At 40.9% G+C, this 15,843-nt stretch overlaps 1 protein-coding gene across 26 annotated transcripts in view; it reads right to left on the bottom strand.

The window, feature by feature from the left end:
- The window catches only part of Rbfox1 (RNA binding fox-1 homolog 1), a 1,978,359-nt gene that overhangs the window by 20,166 nt on the left and 1,942,350 nt on the right, over nucleotides 1-15,843 (bottom strand). For all 26 annotated transcript variants that reach the window (XM_045161626.1, XM_045161611.1, XM_045161608.1 and 23 more), the window contains one exon: nucleotides 14,947-15,011. In XM_045161626.1, coding sequence (XP_045017561.1) covers nucleotides 14,947-15,011 — 65 coding nt within the window. The remainder of the gene's footprint in view (nucleotides 1-14,946; nucleotides 15,012-15,843) is intronic.

Raw genomic sequence — 15,843 nt, 5'->3', positions numbered from 1 at the left:
AGACATAACAGCAACTACGTCAGACAGCGTGTAATGGCCCAGTGAGGTTAGCTCGAATCTTAAACGTCTCAAAATCCCCAGCAGAGAGGCACTCTCTGAGCTCCCATTTGTTGGATTTTCATTATGCACAGGGATCAAGACCCAGCTAAATACATTTTTTTTTGTCTTAGTATAATTTGTCTGTTCTAATATTTCAAAACATCTTAAGAAAGTTTTATTGTTGTAAGAGGTTTACCCTGGAAGATAAATAGAGCCATGTTAAAATGTTCCCTAAAACTTAACATTCAGTTGAAAATTTTACTTGCCTCTACACCAATAAAATCCAACCAAAATTATACATGCTCTGAGACTAGTGTCTCTTCTACCTATCAAAAGCCCAAACTAAGATCTTCTATCACCTATTATAAGATAATAAAAGTTCACTTCATTGGAGTTTTGCTACATCTTTATTCTGCTAGATTTTTTGAAACTCATTACTCTTGCTTTAGACTCTTGCCCTAGCTTCCCCAGGACTAAAGAGCAATAGACTTCACATATCTGAAAATAAAAGTGATACTGTGATGGGGTATTTGTTTTGGTCTGTCTGTGTTTGAATTACCTAAGGGTTAGTAAGATTTCGCTCACATGACTACATGTTGGCGGTCCCAGGGTGCGCTCAACAAATGTTAGAATGACTTGTTAACAGGGTGCTCACCCACGTCCAGAACACAGCCATCACCAAGTATGGCCCCTGGCTGATCCATGGGGACTTGTTTGTTTGTTTGTTTGTTTATGAGGTAGAGTCTCACTGTGGTCCTCAGCAAACCTGGAACTCATTCTGTAGGCCCAGGATGGCCTTGAACTCAGAGCAATCCTCCTACCTCTGCCTCCCGAGTGCTGGGATTAAAAGTGTGCGCCACCACGCCTGACTTGGGATGGGCATTTTGAAGAAGCATTTAAATGGGCAGGGGGAGGAGGAGACTTCATTTAGGAATCTGTAGCTACTACCTAGCCCAGAGTCTAGAAGAGGCTGTTGGCTTGTGTATGGCTCCTGCATGGCTCCCAGGGAGCCAGTCTGGGTGCCAGACCTGAGCAAAGTCATTTGTGGAAAACCCACATGGGTGTTAAATGGGTTTTAAATGAACCCATAAAACTGGCCCAACAAGCCCCACGGGCGGTGTTCAAAGACTCTGACCTTCAGGCCTTCCGTGATCTGACACAAGAGGATACTACCCTTGGTCATGTTCTTTTGACATTCTTAGCCCTAATCTACGACAGCTTTTCCTCCCTTCTTCTCACATCTTCCCTACTGCTCTTTTCTTCTCTTTCCTCCCTCCTTTCTTTCTTTCTTTCCTCCTTTCCTCTCTCTTTCTTCTCTTCCTTTCTCCCTCCCCTTTCTTTGTATAGCCTACATACATTGTCCCCTCCCGCCCATAGCTTTTCTTTTGCAATATAGTCTCTCTCTTTTATCCAGTCTGCCCTCAACATCCTTCCCCTTCTTGGGCCTCTTGAGTAACTGGGCCTTTCTCATAGTGTTTGTATGATCCTGGAGGAAGTTTCTGAACAAAGGAGCTTACCTCCTCTCTGATAACGTACTTTCTACAAAAGAATCGGCCAAGTTGGTTTCTATGAGGTAAAACGTGTCTCAAGGCCTGTTACCACCTATGGGATATTGAAAGGAAAATGCTTTGCGCTGGGCAGCCACACCAGGATGAGTGACAAAAAGAACTTTCAAAACTGCTGGCCATCGGAGAAGCATCAGTCCTGTCTATTTTATACTGTTTGGTTTTAGTTTCACACAAGCAATCCTATAACCTTCCGGGAAGGTCACCATAAAATGTCAGAAAAGTGCCTCTCCATAGAGCTCGTTAACTCTGTGAGGTCTGGCTGTATTGTCTACCCACCCTCCAAGCTAGGCTGCATCAGTGATTTCCAAGTGAGATTATAGCAGAGGTCCGCCAAAATGACTGGGGACGGTGGCCCATGTGATGGACCAACACAGGAGTAACACTAGGTTCTGAGAGTCAGTCTTCATGTAGGTGTCTATGATGACCATACCATGCCATTTTACCATGAACCTGAGGATAAATACTCCATTTAGATGGCTCACAAAAAATAAAAAAAATAATAATCTATTGATTGTGTCTGTGAAGCCATTAACCTCAAATGAACAAAGAGAGATGAACTTAACTATCCATGAAGTCTGCTATCCCAGGCAAGCTTAGGGAGAGTTAGATGGCTGGAGTGTTGCAGGCGTGGGGCATCTTTCACAGGAGAAAGTAGTCTGGCTGGTAGCAGGGTCCACTTCCTTACGTTAAGCCTTGTCTGCCTTTTACTCTCCATAAAGACCCAAGGACTGAAATTTCAAGTTCCACCTTATTTGAAGCAAATGAGTTTACACCTTGCAGATAGCTGATACAGCCAGCCAGACTGAATCACTCTCAACCTTGGTTGTACAGGGTGATGACCTGGCATACTAGGAAAACCCTTGGCAACCAAGTTATACCCAGGACCAGGGAGATTATATAAATTGTTCTCAAATACGGGTCATGTCTCGACACTTTCCAGGCAATTGTCACGTGCATCTGAGCTTGAGCAGCACCTTGTTCGCTTGAATGGGTAGCACCTGCTGATTTACATGGAGGAGTTGGGAGGGTGCTGCCAGGGTTTTGTTCTGCTCTAAGTTCCAGTGCCAGAGGATGTTCACGGTGAGCCTCTCTGTTTTCAAGCTGAATCCATAATCATCTCTAACTCAGTGGTTAAAAGCACTTGTAAAGCATGATGGACCAAGGTTTATTCTCTAGTATCCACAAAAAGCCATGTGCACAAAGTGGCTCATGCATCTTGGGTTTATTTGCAGCAGCAACAGGCCTCGGTACATGCATTCTCTTTCTCTCTCAAATAAATGGAAATTTGGGCTGGAGAGATGGCTTAGCGGTTAAGCGCTTGCCTGTGAAGCCTATGGACCCCGGTTCGAGGCTCGGTTCCCCAGGTCCCACGTTAGCCAGATGCACAAGGGGGTGCCCGCGTCTGGAGTTCGTTTGCAGAGGCTGGAAGCCCTGGCGCACCCATTCTCTCTCTCCCTCTATCTGTCTTTCTCTCTGTGTCTGTTGCTCTCAAATAAATAAAAATAAATAAAAAATAATAAAACAATAAAAAGATAAATGGAAAATTTAAAAATGCCTAGTAAAGTGAAAACTTGTACATCTTTAAGAGAAAGAATAATTTTGGTATTTTTTTTCTTCTGACTCTGCATCTAATTCTATCTTTACCAGTTATTTTGCCAAGAATGCCTTGCTACTTTGGACTCTCTGTTTTGTGTGGTGTGGGGGTAGGGTGGGGAGGGGGAGACCAGAATGCCTGGTGTCTTTCATTGTTTTGTTTGTTTATTTTGAGGTAGGGTCTTGCTGTAGCCCAGACTGACCTGGAATTTACTATGTAGTCTCAGGCTGGCCTTGAACTCACAGTGATCCTCCTACTTCTGCTTCCCAAGTGCTGGGATTAAAGGTGTGTGCCACCATGCCAGGTTGTCTAAGTAACACTCCACCTTATTTTGAGACAGGATCTCTCACCGAACTTGGAGCTCACTTTATTCAGCTAGACTAGCTATCTAGCATGTTCCAAGGATCTGCCTGCCTCACCTCTACGGTGCTATAATCACACCACTGTGTCTGGCTCTCATGTGGGTGTTGGGGTGGGGATCCAATCTCAGCTCCTTATGATGCCTGGCAAGTACCTTACCCACTGAACCATCTCACCAGCCCCCGGGATTTCTTAAAGTTCTTTGAAAATAGGAAATTACCTATAATGTCTGTTAAAATTTAAATTCCTGAATTTTGGCATTGACCATCTAGATCAGAGTTTGCATGAGAGAGATCTGGGAATCGATATATTTAACAAGGTCTCTGGCCATTCTATGTTGCAGGTGCTCCTGTGAGGGAGCTGTGACTTCAGTTACTACTATGGAGAAGTTTGGCAGGCCTTCCCTAGCAATCTGCAAGTTCATTACCACTTTTATGTTTAACCTCACCACTGCTAGGAAGATGGTTACATAGGGGAAGGTTTGTGGGACAAGGGAGGTTTGGTTAATTTAATAAAAGCGGTGAAATGCTAAGTCACTGAGTCCAAATAGGGAGGCTACACTTGTGCACATTTAGTGTGCATTAAACCAGTTAGCGGTCCCCCTAAAACTATGTCCGGAGATTGCTAAATGTCATTCCTCCTTATCATTTTACTTTACTTACAACCCCTCTCATAACTCCCATCTTTCAAGTTGAGAAATCTGAGGCATGTCACATGAACAAGCTGCAAAGTGGGGGAGGTGGAGAATGAATGTAGTAGTCTTGGCCTAAAATCTCACTTTCTTTGAGGTTCTTCTTCTCTGGGCAAGTGGCGTGGGAGTTCTTCAGTCGGTAGCAGGGTACGATGTTTCTAGGTGTGTGTGTGGGGGGGACTTCTTACTATGGCTGTGAGTCTACGTTCTCAGAGACAGAATAATTGAGTATTTGGATTCCTCTTTGGGAATGGTATAATTGAAGCTTGAGAGGAATGTTAAGAAATATGCTTTGCTAACAACTCCTCATATGAAGGAATAGCATGGAAAATGCACCTTTTCTTCTTATATGGCCAGACTTACTTGTATTTTAAGGTATCCACAGACCAACAATACAGACTCCCATCACCTCAGCTGGTGGTGTATTTAAATTAGTTCTGTGACTTGCCATATATTATCTTTACTTCTTTGCCCCTCCTACCTTAGGTGAGATCTCTTCTCTTTTGCAGTTTTATTCTAACAAATCACCCACTGGAATCTAAGAGATAAGTGAAGTCAGTAATCAGCCTGTACTGCTGAAAGGAAACTGAGAAGGCCAAATAGAAAGTCTAAGGGCAAACTTCTGGCGTGGGTAGGTGGGAGGCCAGGCTGTAACTGTCCTTTCCCCTCAAATGCTACTAGTGTTAAAGTTTATTATTGAAGAGTCTGGTATCTCCTTGACTTCTTAATTCTGTTGTGTTGATGTTGTTCTATAAAACTGAATATCTGTCCTGTTTGTAGTAGAGTCATCTTGAATCAAAGGCTATGGGTATTGAATTCAATAGACACACTGATGTGCACTAAAAACACTGCAAAGATCTCTATGAGAAACATCCATACAGCCTGAGAGTTGGTCTCCTAGCTGGGCAGGTGATAGCTAGGGTACCCCATGACCAAAGTGGGACAAAGTCAAATTGATTCTATTTTGAGACTTTGGGACATTTGTTTGTTACAAAAGGGCCACAGGTTCCCAAAATGACAGCCTACAAAGGATTTTGTTTAAAAATAATCAGCTAAGATTTAAGAAAAAATAACATATCAATGACAAGAATCAATAAATGAAAATTTTGTAGAGCAATTCCACAACTCCTACAATTTCAGGAGTGCCTGAGAAGTCCTATGATGGGTCTAATCACCACCTCACATGGTGAAGTTATCTCATGCATGTGGGTACTTTCTGTGATGGGTCTAAGCACCATCTCACATGGTGAAATCATCTCATGTTTGTGAATACTTTCTGAACATATTCTTCTGGCTTTGGAATAGCTAGCCATGTTAGATTTAATGTAAATCCCACTGCCACTGATTTCATCATTTTATACATTTATGTGAATTGATTATAATTATAAAAGTATTCTAATAATTACATATATGTTTATTCCTAGTAATTGCACATTATTTTGTCTCTAGGCTTACTCAATGCCTCCTCTTATATATAGAAGAATTATTAAGATGGAAATTCACAAATCTTGGGCTTGCCTCTCTTCAAGTTTATTTTGTTTACTAAACTGAGGATGATGCAGTTGCTGGAGATGAGTGTCTAAGTTTCCTCACCAAGTCCAGTTCTAAAATACTATTCTAGAATGAGATGCATATTTCTCTCCCTGCTATTTTTGTTTTAGTGCATGTTACACATATGTCAGTAGTCTGTGGTGAGTTGGAGGCTGAGATGTGCATACAGATGAACTAACAAGTGAACAGATGAAGTGAGCAAAGAGCCCTGCAGAAGTAGAATGACCCCCTTTTAAAAAGGAGTACATGATACATGTGGAATCATTGCACACACACAAAATTCCTTTTGCTAAGACAGTCTACATTAAACAGCCTAGATGGGAAAGGAGATAAGGGCCTTCAACCTGTTCCTCCAGAAATTACTGAGTTTTGTAAACTCACATTCAATGGTATCTCTCTTAGCTAGAGACCTTGAAGTTTCCCCTTTTCTCATTTTAGTCCCTCCAATATCTACCAACCACCTAGTTGCCATTGTTCTAGGCTCAGAAGAGATATAATTAAGGCACTGAAGAAGAGACAGTAGGAGGTTAGTGGTACCATGGGTGAAGGTTATCAGGGGTGTGGTACCCTTTTATCATCTTTTCCCAGAGCATTCTGATGGAAATGACTATACTTAAGGAAAAGTGGATGCTTGGCTTTATGTTTAAACTTAAAATGTATGAAACACATGAACCCAGAAGCAATGATAGAGTTGACCAGCTACTTAAGAGTCTCTTGATTTTATGTGAGCCACCCAAATCCTAGCACCCCCAGTACCCCTTCTGTCCTTCCTAAAATGTCTCATGTGCTCATTAAGTATGAAATGCACTATGGTTTTAAAGGCAGTCAAATTCCAGAGTAGTCAATCACTGTGATCCACACTGGGGAGAAAATCCTAAGTCATTCATTTTTGTCAATGACTTTCTCCATGGATGTGCCCGCACCAGCAACACATAAGTGACTTAGCAGCCACATGTGAACGGCGTTCTGGAGGAGAAGTGAGCTTGCATTCGCAGGGGCAGAATCAGATCTTGCTTTGACACCCTTAAAGTGGTCAGTGAAGATGTTCTGTGAAAAGTTGCATATTATTCTGAAAGATTACAGTTGGGGTCAAAAAACAAAACAACAACAATAACAACAAAAAATAAACATAATTACCACCAACCAAACCAAACAACAATAGCAGATGGGGGGGAAAAAAAAACATAGCAAAGAAGTGGAAGGATTTAATTTTTATTGTTAACTCTAAAATGTTTCATGAGCTAAGATTGTACTCTGAGTGTGTTATCTTCTATGTTCCTAGAAGACTGTGGTCTTTATTTGCAGTGGAAATGGCTTACCCACAGGCCTTAGAGAACATACTTGGACCTATCTGTAGGAAGTCCAGGCTTTTTTCTCCTCTAAAACCCTTAATAGCCAAAAGGCCCTGATGGCACTACTTAAATGATGGGTTTTATTTGCTTTTTTGTGGCCCATCAAGGCAATGATCTGCAACCTGAAGAGAGTGTAATTAGGCCATGACATGACCAACAGAGTTGTTACACCTTGCCTTGTCACTGGCAAAAGTGTGTCCCCACGCGGCCATGAGAGCTATGGTCTGCTGGGTCTGGAATTTCCCTTAATCTCTCCCCAGCGACTTGTTGGTCCAGTGTGTGGGCTATTACAGGACGTCAAATACGTGTTCATCTAATAGTACACAACACTTAGGAAGCCATGATAGACTGCGGAGCAAAGGCGTTGAGTTCTTGAACATAAACTTGAGCACTTTTTCTTTCACTGCACATGTATGTGCATGGATGTGTGATATTTAGAAAGAAAAATAAGAGAAATGCAGGAAACAGATCTTCCTAAAACAGCAATATTGCTGCTCATTTCTAAGTTTTCCATCCCATATTTGAAAGTTTGCAATTCCAAATTACAGAACAATAATGATACTATTAAGACTTCCACCTTCCCAGTTTTCCTATTTTAGAGCTATCTTCTTGGCAAATAAAATAAGTAGCAACCTAGAGGGCAAATTAGGAGACAATAAAATTGCTATAGTTAGAATTTATTTTGGAGACTGTGCTAGTGAAACAATTTTAAAAGAAAGTCATATATATGTATATATGATACTTTATTAAAGAAATTTATTTTTATCAGGTATATATACCTAATATATGAGCGTTCTCAGAAATACATTTCTTTCCAGTTATTCTATAACTGTCTAGAGCAATTAGGCTCACTTTTTTGCAGGGGCCATGAATCAATGCAAACTTAATCTGTTAATGAAATTAACTTTAAATAAAAAGAAAAATAAGAATATATAAAATATGACTACATTCATATGCATGGGTGTATATGTATATTATTTAGATATATGTGTTTTAAATATATATGTTTTAAAGATATAAATATGTATATATTTATATATGGTAACACCCTATACATAAAAAAGCTTAAATGGGAAGCTGGGTATGGTGGTGCATGCCTTTAATCCCAGCACTTGGGAGGCACAGGATCACCATGGGTTTGAGGCCACCCTGAGACTACATAGTGAATTCCAGGTAAGCCTGAGCTAGGGTGAGAGCCTACCTTGAAATACCAAAAAAAAAAAAAAAAAAAAAAAAAAAGCGCTTAAATGTGAAAAGAGATAAGGGCCCTCTCAGTCTGTCCCACATTTGACCATTCCACCAGAAAAATTTTGAGATTTGAAAACTCAAATCCAAAGGCACCTCCATGACCTGGAGACCTTGAAACTTCCCCCTTTGTTATTTTTAGCTCCTCCAATGTCTGACACCTGCCCAGTTCTCCTATACTGCTAATAAAAAGCTGGACACAGCACACAGAGGGATAGAAACAAAAGCATTAGGGACTCATTTTTGCTATGTTCCTATTACAAGGTGACATATCACCTTTTGTTTGGGGGGAAAAAAAGGACTGATGGTCAGGATGGGTGAAAATGACAGAAGAGAGTTAACAACTAAAAATTTCACTTCAGCAAATGAATCTCAAATGGACTACACTGGAATGATTCCTTCTGTCACTACATTCTGACTCAGCATTCTAGAACTGAACTTCAGACAGTTCCCTTCGGCCACAGGAAGCACACCTCTGTTGGGTCATGCGGTGTGGGAGAAGGGGAGGAAGGGGAGGAAGGGGATCCTTTTCTCTCCCATAACAAATCCTGCACGTTCCCCTCTCAGTTCTCTGTTGCTCTGGAACGTTACGCTTGGCCTGACCAAATTCCTTAGGATGTTGCTCAAGAAAAGATTGAAAATGTAAATAAGGAATCCTATGTAGTGTTGCCAATGGTTATTTTGTCAAGGAAAAACCTGGATGTAAAATAACAAGAAACTGAGCTTTTAAGGTTGAGCTGGCTGCACTGCCCTTTATACTATGGATGGTCATGAGTTTCTGGGGCCCGGGGAGGAATGTGGTGGTCTGGATTAGGTGTCCCTCCTCAACTCTTGTGTTTTGAAGCTTGCTTCTGAGCTGAGGGCTGGCGGGGGAGGTGGAGCTTTGCTGGAGGAGGCGTGTCACTGGGGTGGACCTCCAGGTTCATTAACTCTCAATTTGCCAGTGTTAGTCAGCTCCCTCTCCTGATGCTGTTTTCTACCTGCTGTAGCAGAGATGATGATGTCCGGTCTCTGTTCATTCCATCTTTTTCCCTGCCATCATGGAGCTTCCCCTTGAATCTTGTAAGCCAAAATAACCCCTTTCCACCATCAGCTACTTTGAGTCAGGTGCTTTATGCCATTGATGTGAAAGTAACTACAAGAGAAAATTCTGCTGTGGTTATTATATAACCAGAAAGGTTCCTGGAGCATGGGCTAAGCCTGGGCCTTCCCCATGGAGGAGGTAAATGAAATCCTATTGTTGATGTGCCCTGGCTTCATAAAACAGTACGTACAGTACCAGGGGAGGTTGCTGGGTCGTGAGCTGGCCTGGGGAAGACAGTGTTGAGACGACGCATTCATACATGAACACGTGGCACAAAGGCTTGTTTCCGCTTTTGACCTGAATTTGTGTCAATCCTTTTCTAACCTCGCTTGAAAACGAGGAAGGGGGAGAGCACGAGAAGTTCTTCCTCCGATTGCTGTGTGCTGTCTGTCCTGGCTGAAGGTTCTACCCCAGTCCATACAGTGAACCTTCTGTGTTCTCCCACAGGCTTCAAAAGGTAAAACCACCATGTTGCTAGAGTATAACAGATATGGGAATTTACCTGTCCACTAGGGGAAAAGCCCTTAAAGGGGAAGTTACGGTTTTCTATACAGGTTGCTCATTTGCTCTATAATGGACACAATTCCCTAATGTTTACTGTCTGTCACTTGTTGGGGCCACTGAATAAAATACTATTATCTCTTTAAATGCTGTAATTTGCTTCCTTTGATGACAGGTTTTTTTTTTTTTTTTTTGTATTGCTTAAACTTGAATCCCGAAAATAAAAACTTTGGAAATAGATTAAGGATGGCTTGGCTGCGCAAATTGAAACAAACTCAAATCCCTTAACAGCTTCTGTCTGGCTCCTGCAAAGGTGTCAGGTAAGGACGTACTTAGCTGTGTTCTTTTAGCTTAGCTCGTGATGGGATGTTAAGAAAGGGCATAAACATGGTCGTTTGCTCTGTAACCTTCTTTCCTCTCTGCTGTGGTTCTCCCTCCTTCCCCCATTCTCCCCTCCAGCTACCAGTCTAACATCCCATGTATCTAGTTCTCTCTCTTTCCCTCCACCCATCTTCCTGTTTGTGTATGCAAATATATCATCTGTAGCACTTTACATATGAGTAGCCCTCACAGTTAAAATTCTCTATGACAAGAAAACTGTATCTATGTGTATTTATTGAGCTTTAAGGAAGTGATACTAATCCATTGCTCTTGGAAGTAGACCCTCACTAATTGATAGGATATGAGTATCATATTTAAATGCAGTCTTAGCATGCACTGTATAACTGCCTAGTATTAAGATTTATCTCTATTCTCCTATAACTCCCTTGTGAATCCCTAAGACATAGGCTGCGCTCTCTCTCTCTCTGTCTCTCTCTCTCTCTCTCTCTCTCTCTCTCTCTCTCTGTGTGTGTGTGTGTGTGTGTGTGTGTGTATGCAGACAGCATAGTAATTGGTATAAATGGGATTTTGTTTGGGTTTATGTTAGGTTGAACTATACGGAATTGCCAGTATGATGGCATTTTTCTTATACAAAAATAGAAAATTCATATGGTATCTCCTGATACTATGTTAACAATGAAGCTTCAAGGTCTCAGCAAACAAAGAGGGATAAACTAAAGACAAAGGCTTGTGGTCTTCATTGTCTTTCACTTAGACCATGGGTGCATGCGTGCTACTCTCCTGTGTGAAAAGCTTCTGGCATGCATATATCTTTATAAGAAATGCATGTTTTAAGTGGCAGAAGAAATGGGCCCTGAGACTACCAGTTAAATCACATTACCATGTTACTTCACATGACACTCTCTCCTTTGTTCTTCTCTTCAGCTGTATCTACCTACTTTCTGTCCTAATGTGGAGGGGAGTTTACATGCGTTGACCATTAGGAAATGTTAGCATGTCAGTAATCGGGATAAGTATAGCCAGTGTGTGTCTTTCTCTTGAGATATTTTCACCAAAGTTGTATACACACATCACATATAATATTTTCTCAAATAATTATGGCACAATTCACTGAGCCAGGGTAGCTTCCTGTTCCCCAGCTCTCAGTTTAACAGCGGAAAGATGCAACAAGGACCAAGTCATAATACACAAAGAAACCAAGAGCCAATCAATAATGAGAAGCCTGCCCCCACCCCCAGGCCTAATCCAAGCAAGCCATTCATGGAGCTCATGTGATGGACTTTTCCAACCCAGCAACCCAGCGTGAACCACAGACACGACAGCAACACCAAGTGGCATGCAATGACCAGATGACCAGAGGCCCCACTGCCATGCTCTGATGACTGGTTCAAGCTGGGCAAAACGATGTCACTGAGAGTGTAGATAGCTGGCTTTCTTTAAATCAAAGCGAGATTCAAAATACATGAGGTCGAGTGTTTACCCACTTTTCCCAGATGCCAAGAAAATATGTTATTATCCCCACTCAGATTGCCCATTAGCCTATAATAGTGCTTAGTTTAGCTTTGTCTTTTACATTTGGGAAAATCTCTGCCCACACCAGATGGTCTTTATTCTGGAGGTCAATACACAGAGCGTCTCAGGGTATTCTGAGATCATCAGTATGTGATCATTTAGCCAAGAAGATGATGGGCAGGGAGTTATAAGGTGCCCATTAAAGACCTTCTGGGCACTCCTTGGGTTACTATATTTGGTACATTTCAGAAGGTCCCTAAATCTTTAATTTGATGAGGGCCTGAATTGTGCTGAGAAAACGCAGAATTGTACCAGCAGAGGACATCACACTTCTTTTCCTCTTAATATGTCTGCAGAGTGAAATCTCATGATTACAGGGAAGGTTTGTTGCAGCAGTTTCTTTGATCAGATTGACAGCTAGTCAGCATTTCCAAAACATTCTCTATTCCTGCTGATTTCCTGTCCAATGCTGAAGGTGTCTCTTTTTGTTAAGAAGTTTCTTTTTCTTCTGGTCCAGCTTCCAGAAACGAGGAACTAAGAATCTCTTACTACTAATATGCTAGGGTAGTGGCAAAATAATCTGCCCTGAGATAAATTCTACATGCTTTCCTCTTTAATAGAGATTGAAAAGCTTTTTTTTATAATTTCACATACCCCCAAATGTGTGCCTTGAAAAAAGAGACATTTCTTGTCTGTATCTACTTACTATGAATAAGAGAAGGTACCATCACTTAATGAAAAAAATCAAAGTAGATATGCCATTTTAGAAATTATTTTCTGCTAATTTACCTATTACTGGATTTACCTCAATGAATAATTCCATAGGTGACAGACATCCTGCTTATGGTACAGTTAAAAAGAGCCAGTAATCAATTTCCACAGCAACCAAAAAGATCTAATGTGCAAATATCTCTAATGAACAGCAAGAGGCCAATTACATGGAAAAGAATATAGTTAGTTGGTTTCCTCAACGGAAACTGTTATACTAAACTGGGAATTGCAGTGTTATTAAAGATTTACCAAAGACCAAGGGCATGTTTTCAGTAGGATATGTTGATAATAACAAGTCTTAATAATGTTGAAATACAATTTATATACATATTTGTATTTATATGCTGCTCCAAAATGCAGGGAAATTTAGCAATTTTCGATGCATGCAAATGGAAATGGCTAGCTTCTCAAGTAATCCTAACAGTGGTATTAAATGTATTTATTGTTATCAAGTGTCTAGATTGGTCTTACTGGAAAAGGCAATTTGAAGTATATCTTTGCAATTAACCTTTCCACAACTTTAAGCTAGATGACTTATCCTGAGAAGCAAGATAAACATTCAAAGAAATAAGTCTTTTTAAGATTCTCATAATTATACATCAGGCTGATGTTACTATGATTATAATTACATACAAAGAGGGTGTTTGAGAATTTAGCATCTAGAGATATTTTCATAAAAATAATTAAGGGTTGTAGTCGACCTACATTACAATTGAGACTGTGCAAATCTTCATGGGTGGAATTTAATAATGCTAATCCTTTTCATTTGTAGAATGATCTTGAGTATTCTACGACTGTTATCATTTTTATTAGCCTTATTGACCCTCCCAATTCTCCTAATCCAGTGTCAAAGTATATTAAAGACAAGAATTTACATAAATCATTTTGCATCTTCACAACTGATGACTTGGTAAACGGGCACGTTATGTATTTACAAGTATGTCTTGACAATGATTTCAATTTCCTTGAAGGCTCCCTACAGCCTAGAGAATATGTTATGGCTGTTTATGAGAAAATAGTAGTCACACCTTTATGTAACCAGACAGTATTCTCGACTCTATCTTGCCTAAAAGTCACTCATGATGAGTTTATGCACATTTTTTTTCCTAATTGCAATATTGCAAATTCAGGGATTTCTGTAGCTTTAGTAGACTGCAGAAGACTTCTGTGCCTACCAGGAGCTAACAACCCATCTTGTGAGAAATGGAATGGAACTGCAGGAAAAGCACACAATAGCAGCCCAGGATAGGACCACAGGCCAGATGGGAGATCACAGGTGGGAGGCCAATGTCTTCAGACACTTTTCAGTCAAGACTCATGTCCATTGCCTGCTTACCTGTCTGACTCAGCATGCCTCAGCCACACATGCAAATTGTTACCCTTATTGTTTGGTTCATGAAACGTATCTTTAAATTAAAGAAGTCATTACCAAAATAAGCACCTCTGACATTTTTGCATGCAGAGCATCTGAACATTCAATTATGTCCCCAGAGAACAGAGCAAGAGATCACATTCAATATGGAAAGGCACACACTATTTTTTGGCCTCTTTCTTGATTTTGTGAAGGCCCCCATACAAACATAGCTATGACTTGCTGCTTCAAGGAATCAGGGTAGGAAATAAAGGCACGCAGACACATCCATTCCAAATCCTGCATTTCCCAACCGTACTTCTGTCCCTTTCAGTCCCTGTCAGTGTCAACTCATGAGAGGTGCTTTTCAAATAAAGTTGACCTATGTTTATAGGTTTGGACACTGGCTATAGCCCAGAAAAATGAATCTGCTTATTAAACCCCATGTTCTTCCCATCCATTTATTTTGAAATTTAAAAAGTTCACTGCGGGGGGCGGTGACTTTTTTTCTGGATAAAGGGAAAGAAGGTTCTTGGCATGGAGGTAAACCTGCAGGTTTTATTTTATTATCTTCTGCATTTCTTCTTGTGAGTTAGATGAAACTATGGTCTTACATAGACGACCACAACAAGAGTGTACAGAAAGAACACAGGGAAGGGTGTGGAGTGTGTGTGTGTGCGTGCGTGCGTGTGTGTGCGCGTGCACATGCACGCATGAGATACATGCTCACGCAGAAATGGAGATATCTGGAAAGCATCTATGTATACAGAGATAGAATATTTTCTTTGCGCTGTAGCAGGGAAGGTGAATCCAGAATTCACTAGGGTTGCACATCTGCCCTATCTCCCTGTGGCCATGGCACCTAACTCTTGGGGCTTCCTCCCTTGATGTCATGCATTTTCAAGCAAGAGCACACAAGCATCCTCTGCCCACCAACCAAGTTAATTTGCACATAGTTGTCCAACAGGAGAAGGAAGCCCCTTACCTGTCACTGTACGCAGCGGCAGTGGCAGGGGTAGGCTGGGCATAGCGGTATGCAGCATAACCACCCTAGAACACAAGGAGAGATTGGGTTTAGGAATGGAGTGGAGCCCGGCTTAGGGACACCCAGTGGAGATAAACCCACACCAAAACAGCAGTGACCCAAGTCGACCCATCTAAGGTCAAGGTTAATAAAAGCTTAGTATTAAAGTAGAAAAAAAAAAGCATAGTGAAGACAGGAAGGGTTGAACACCAGCTCTGGCTGCATGTTAAAGGTTAGAAACCCTAAGCACAGCCTAGAAGTCCCCAGGTACCCTTGGAAGTAATGGACCTAAGTGTTAGTGTTGATTATCTTGGGTGGGGAGAGCTCTAGTGGACTACATTGTCCTCACACTTAGCTAGACTTTCTACCTTTTCCACATTGGCTAGGCATCACTGTAACTTATCAAATATTAACTCAAACTTTAAAATGATCCTTGATATTCCTTGATCAGATCAAGCAATGGTCTTAGCTTCATATCTATTTTAAAAATCAGATGTCTTTGAGTGTCTTAGTAATTGCTTCCATAGGCAGTCATTTAACCACTGATGCTTTTGTATAGGGATTTATTTAGTTTGCTAAATGTTCCATAATTATGTAAGAGTGTGTGGTGAAAACGTGTTAAAAATTTTGTCATCTTGGCTAAAAATATCACACTGCTATTAGCACATTGGCTTCGAGGAGGCATTTGGTATGAGCAAATATGATAAAGTCTTCCGATATGTAAGTAAAATCATTAAGGGAGCCAAGAAAAAACTGGAAAATAAAAATAATTAACATTTAGTTCTGTGTACCCATGATTGCCATTGTTTAGTTAACCAAAGAGGACAAGCAAACAGGTATATTCAAAAGGAGTTAAGT

Source organism: Jaculus jaculus, chromosome 11 (assembly GCF_020740685.1).
Source record: "Jaculus jaculus isolate mJacJac1 chromosome 11, mJacJac1.mat.Y.cur, whole genome shotgun sequence".
In the NCBI taxonomy this organism is placed as follows: domain Eukaryota; kingdom Metazoa; phylum Chordata; class Mammalia; order Rodentia; family Dipodidae; genus Jaculus; species Jaculus jaculus.
The sequence above is the reverse complement of the archived record's forward strand: the minus strand, read 5'-3'. Positions and strand labels throughout refer to the sequence as shown.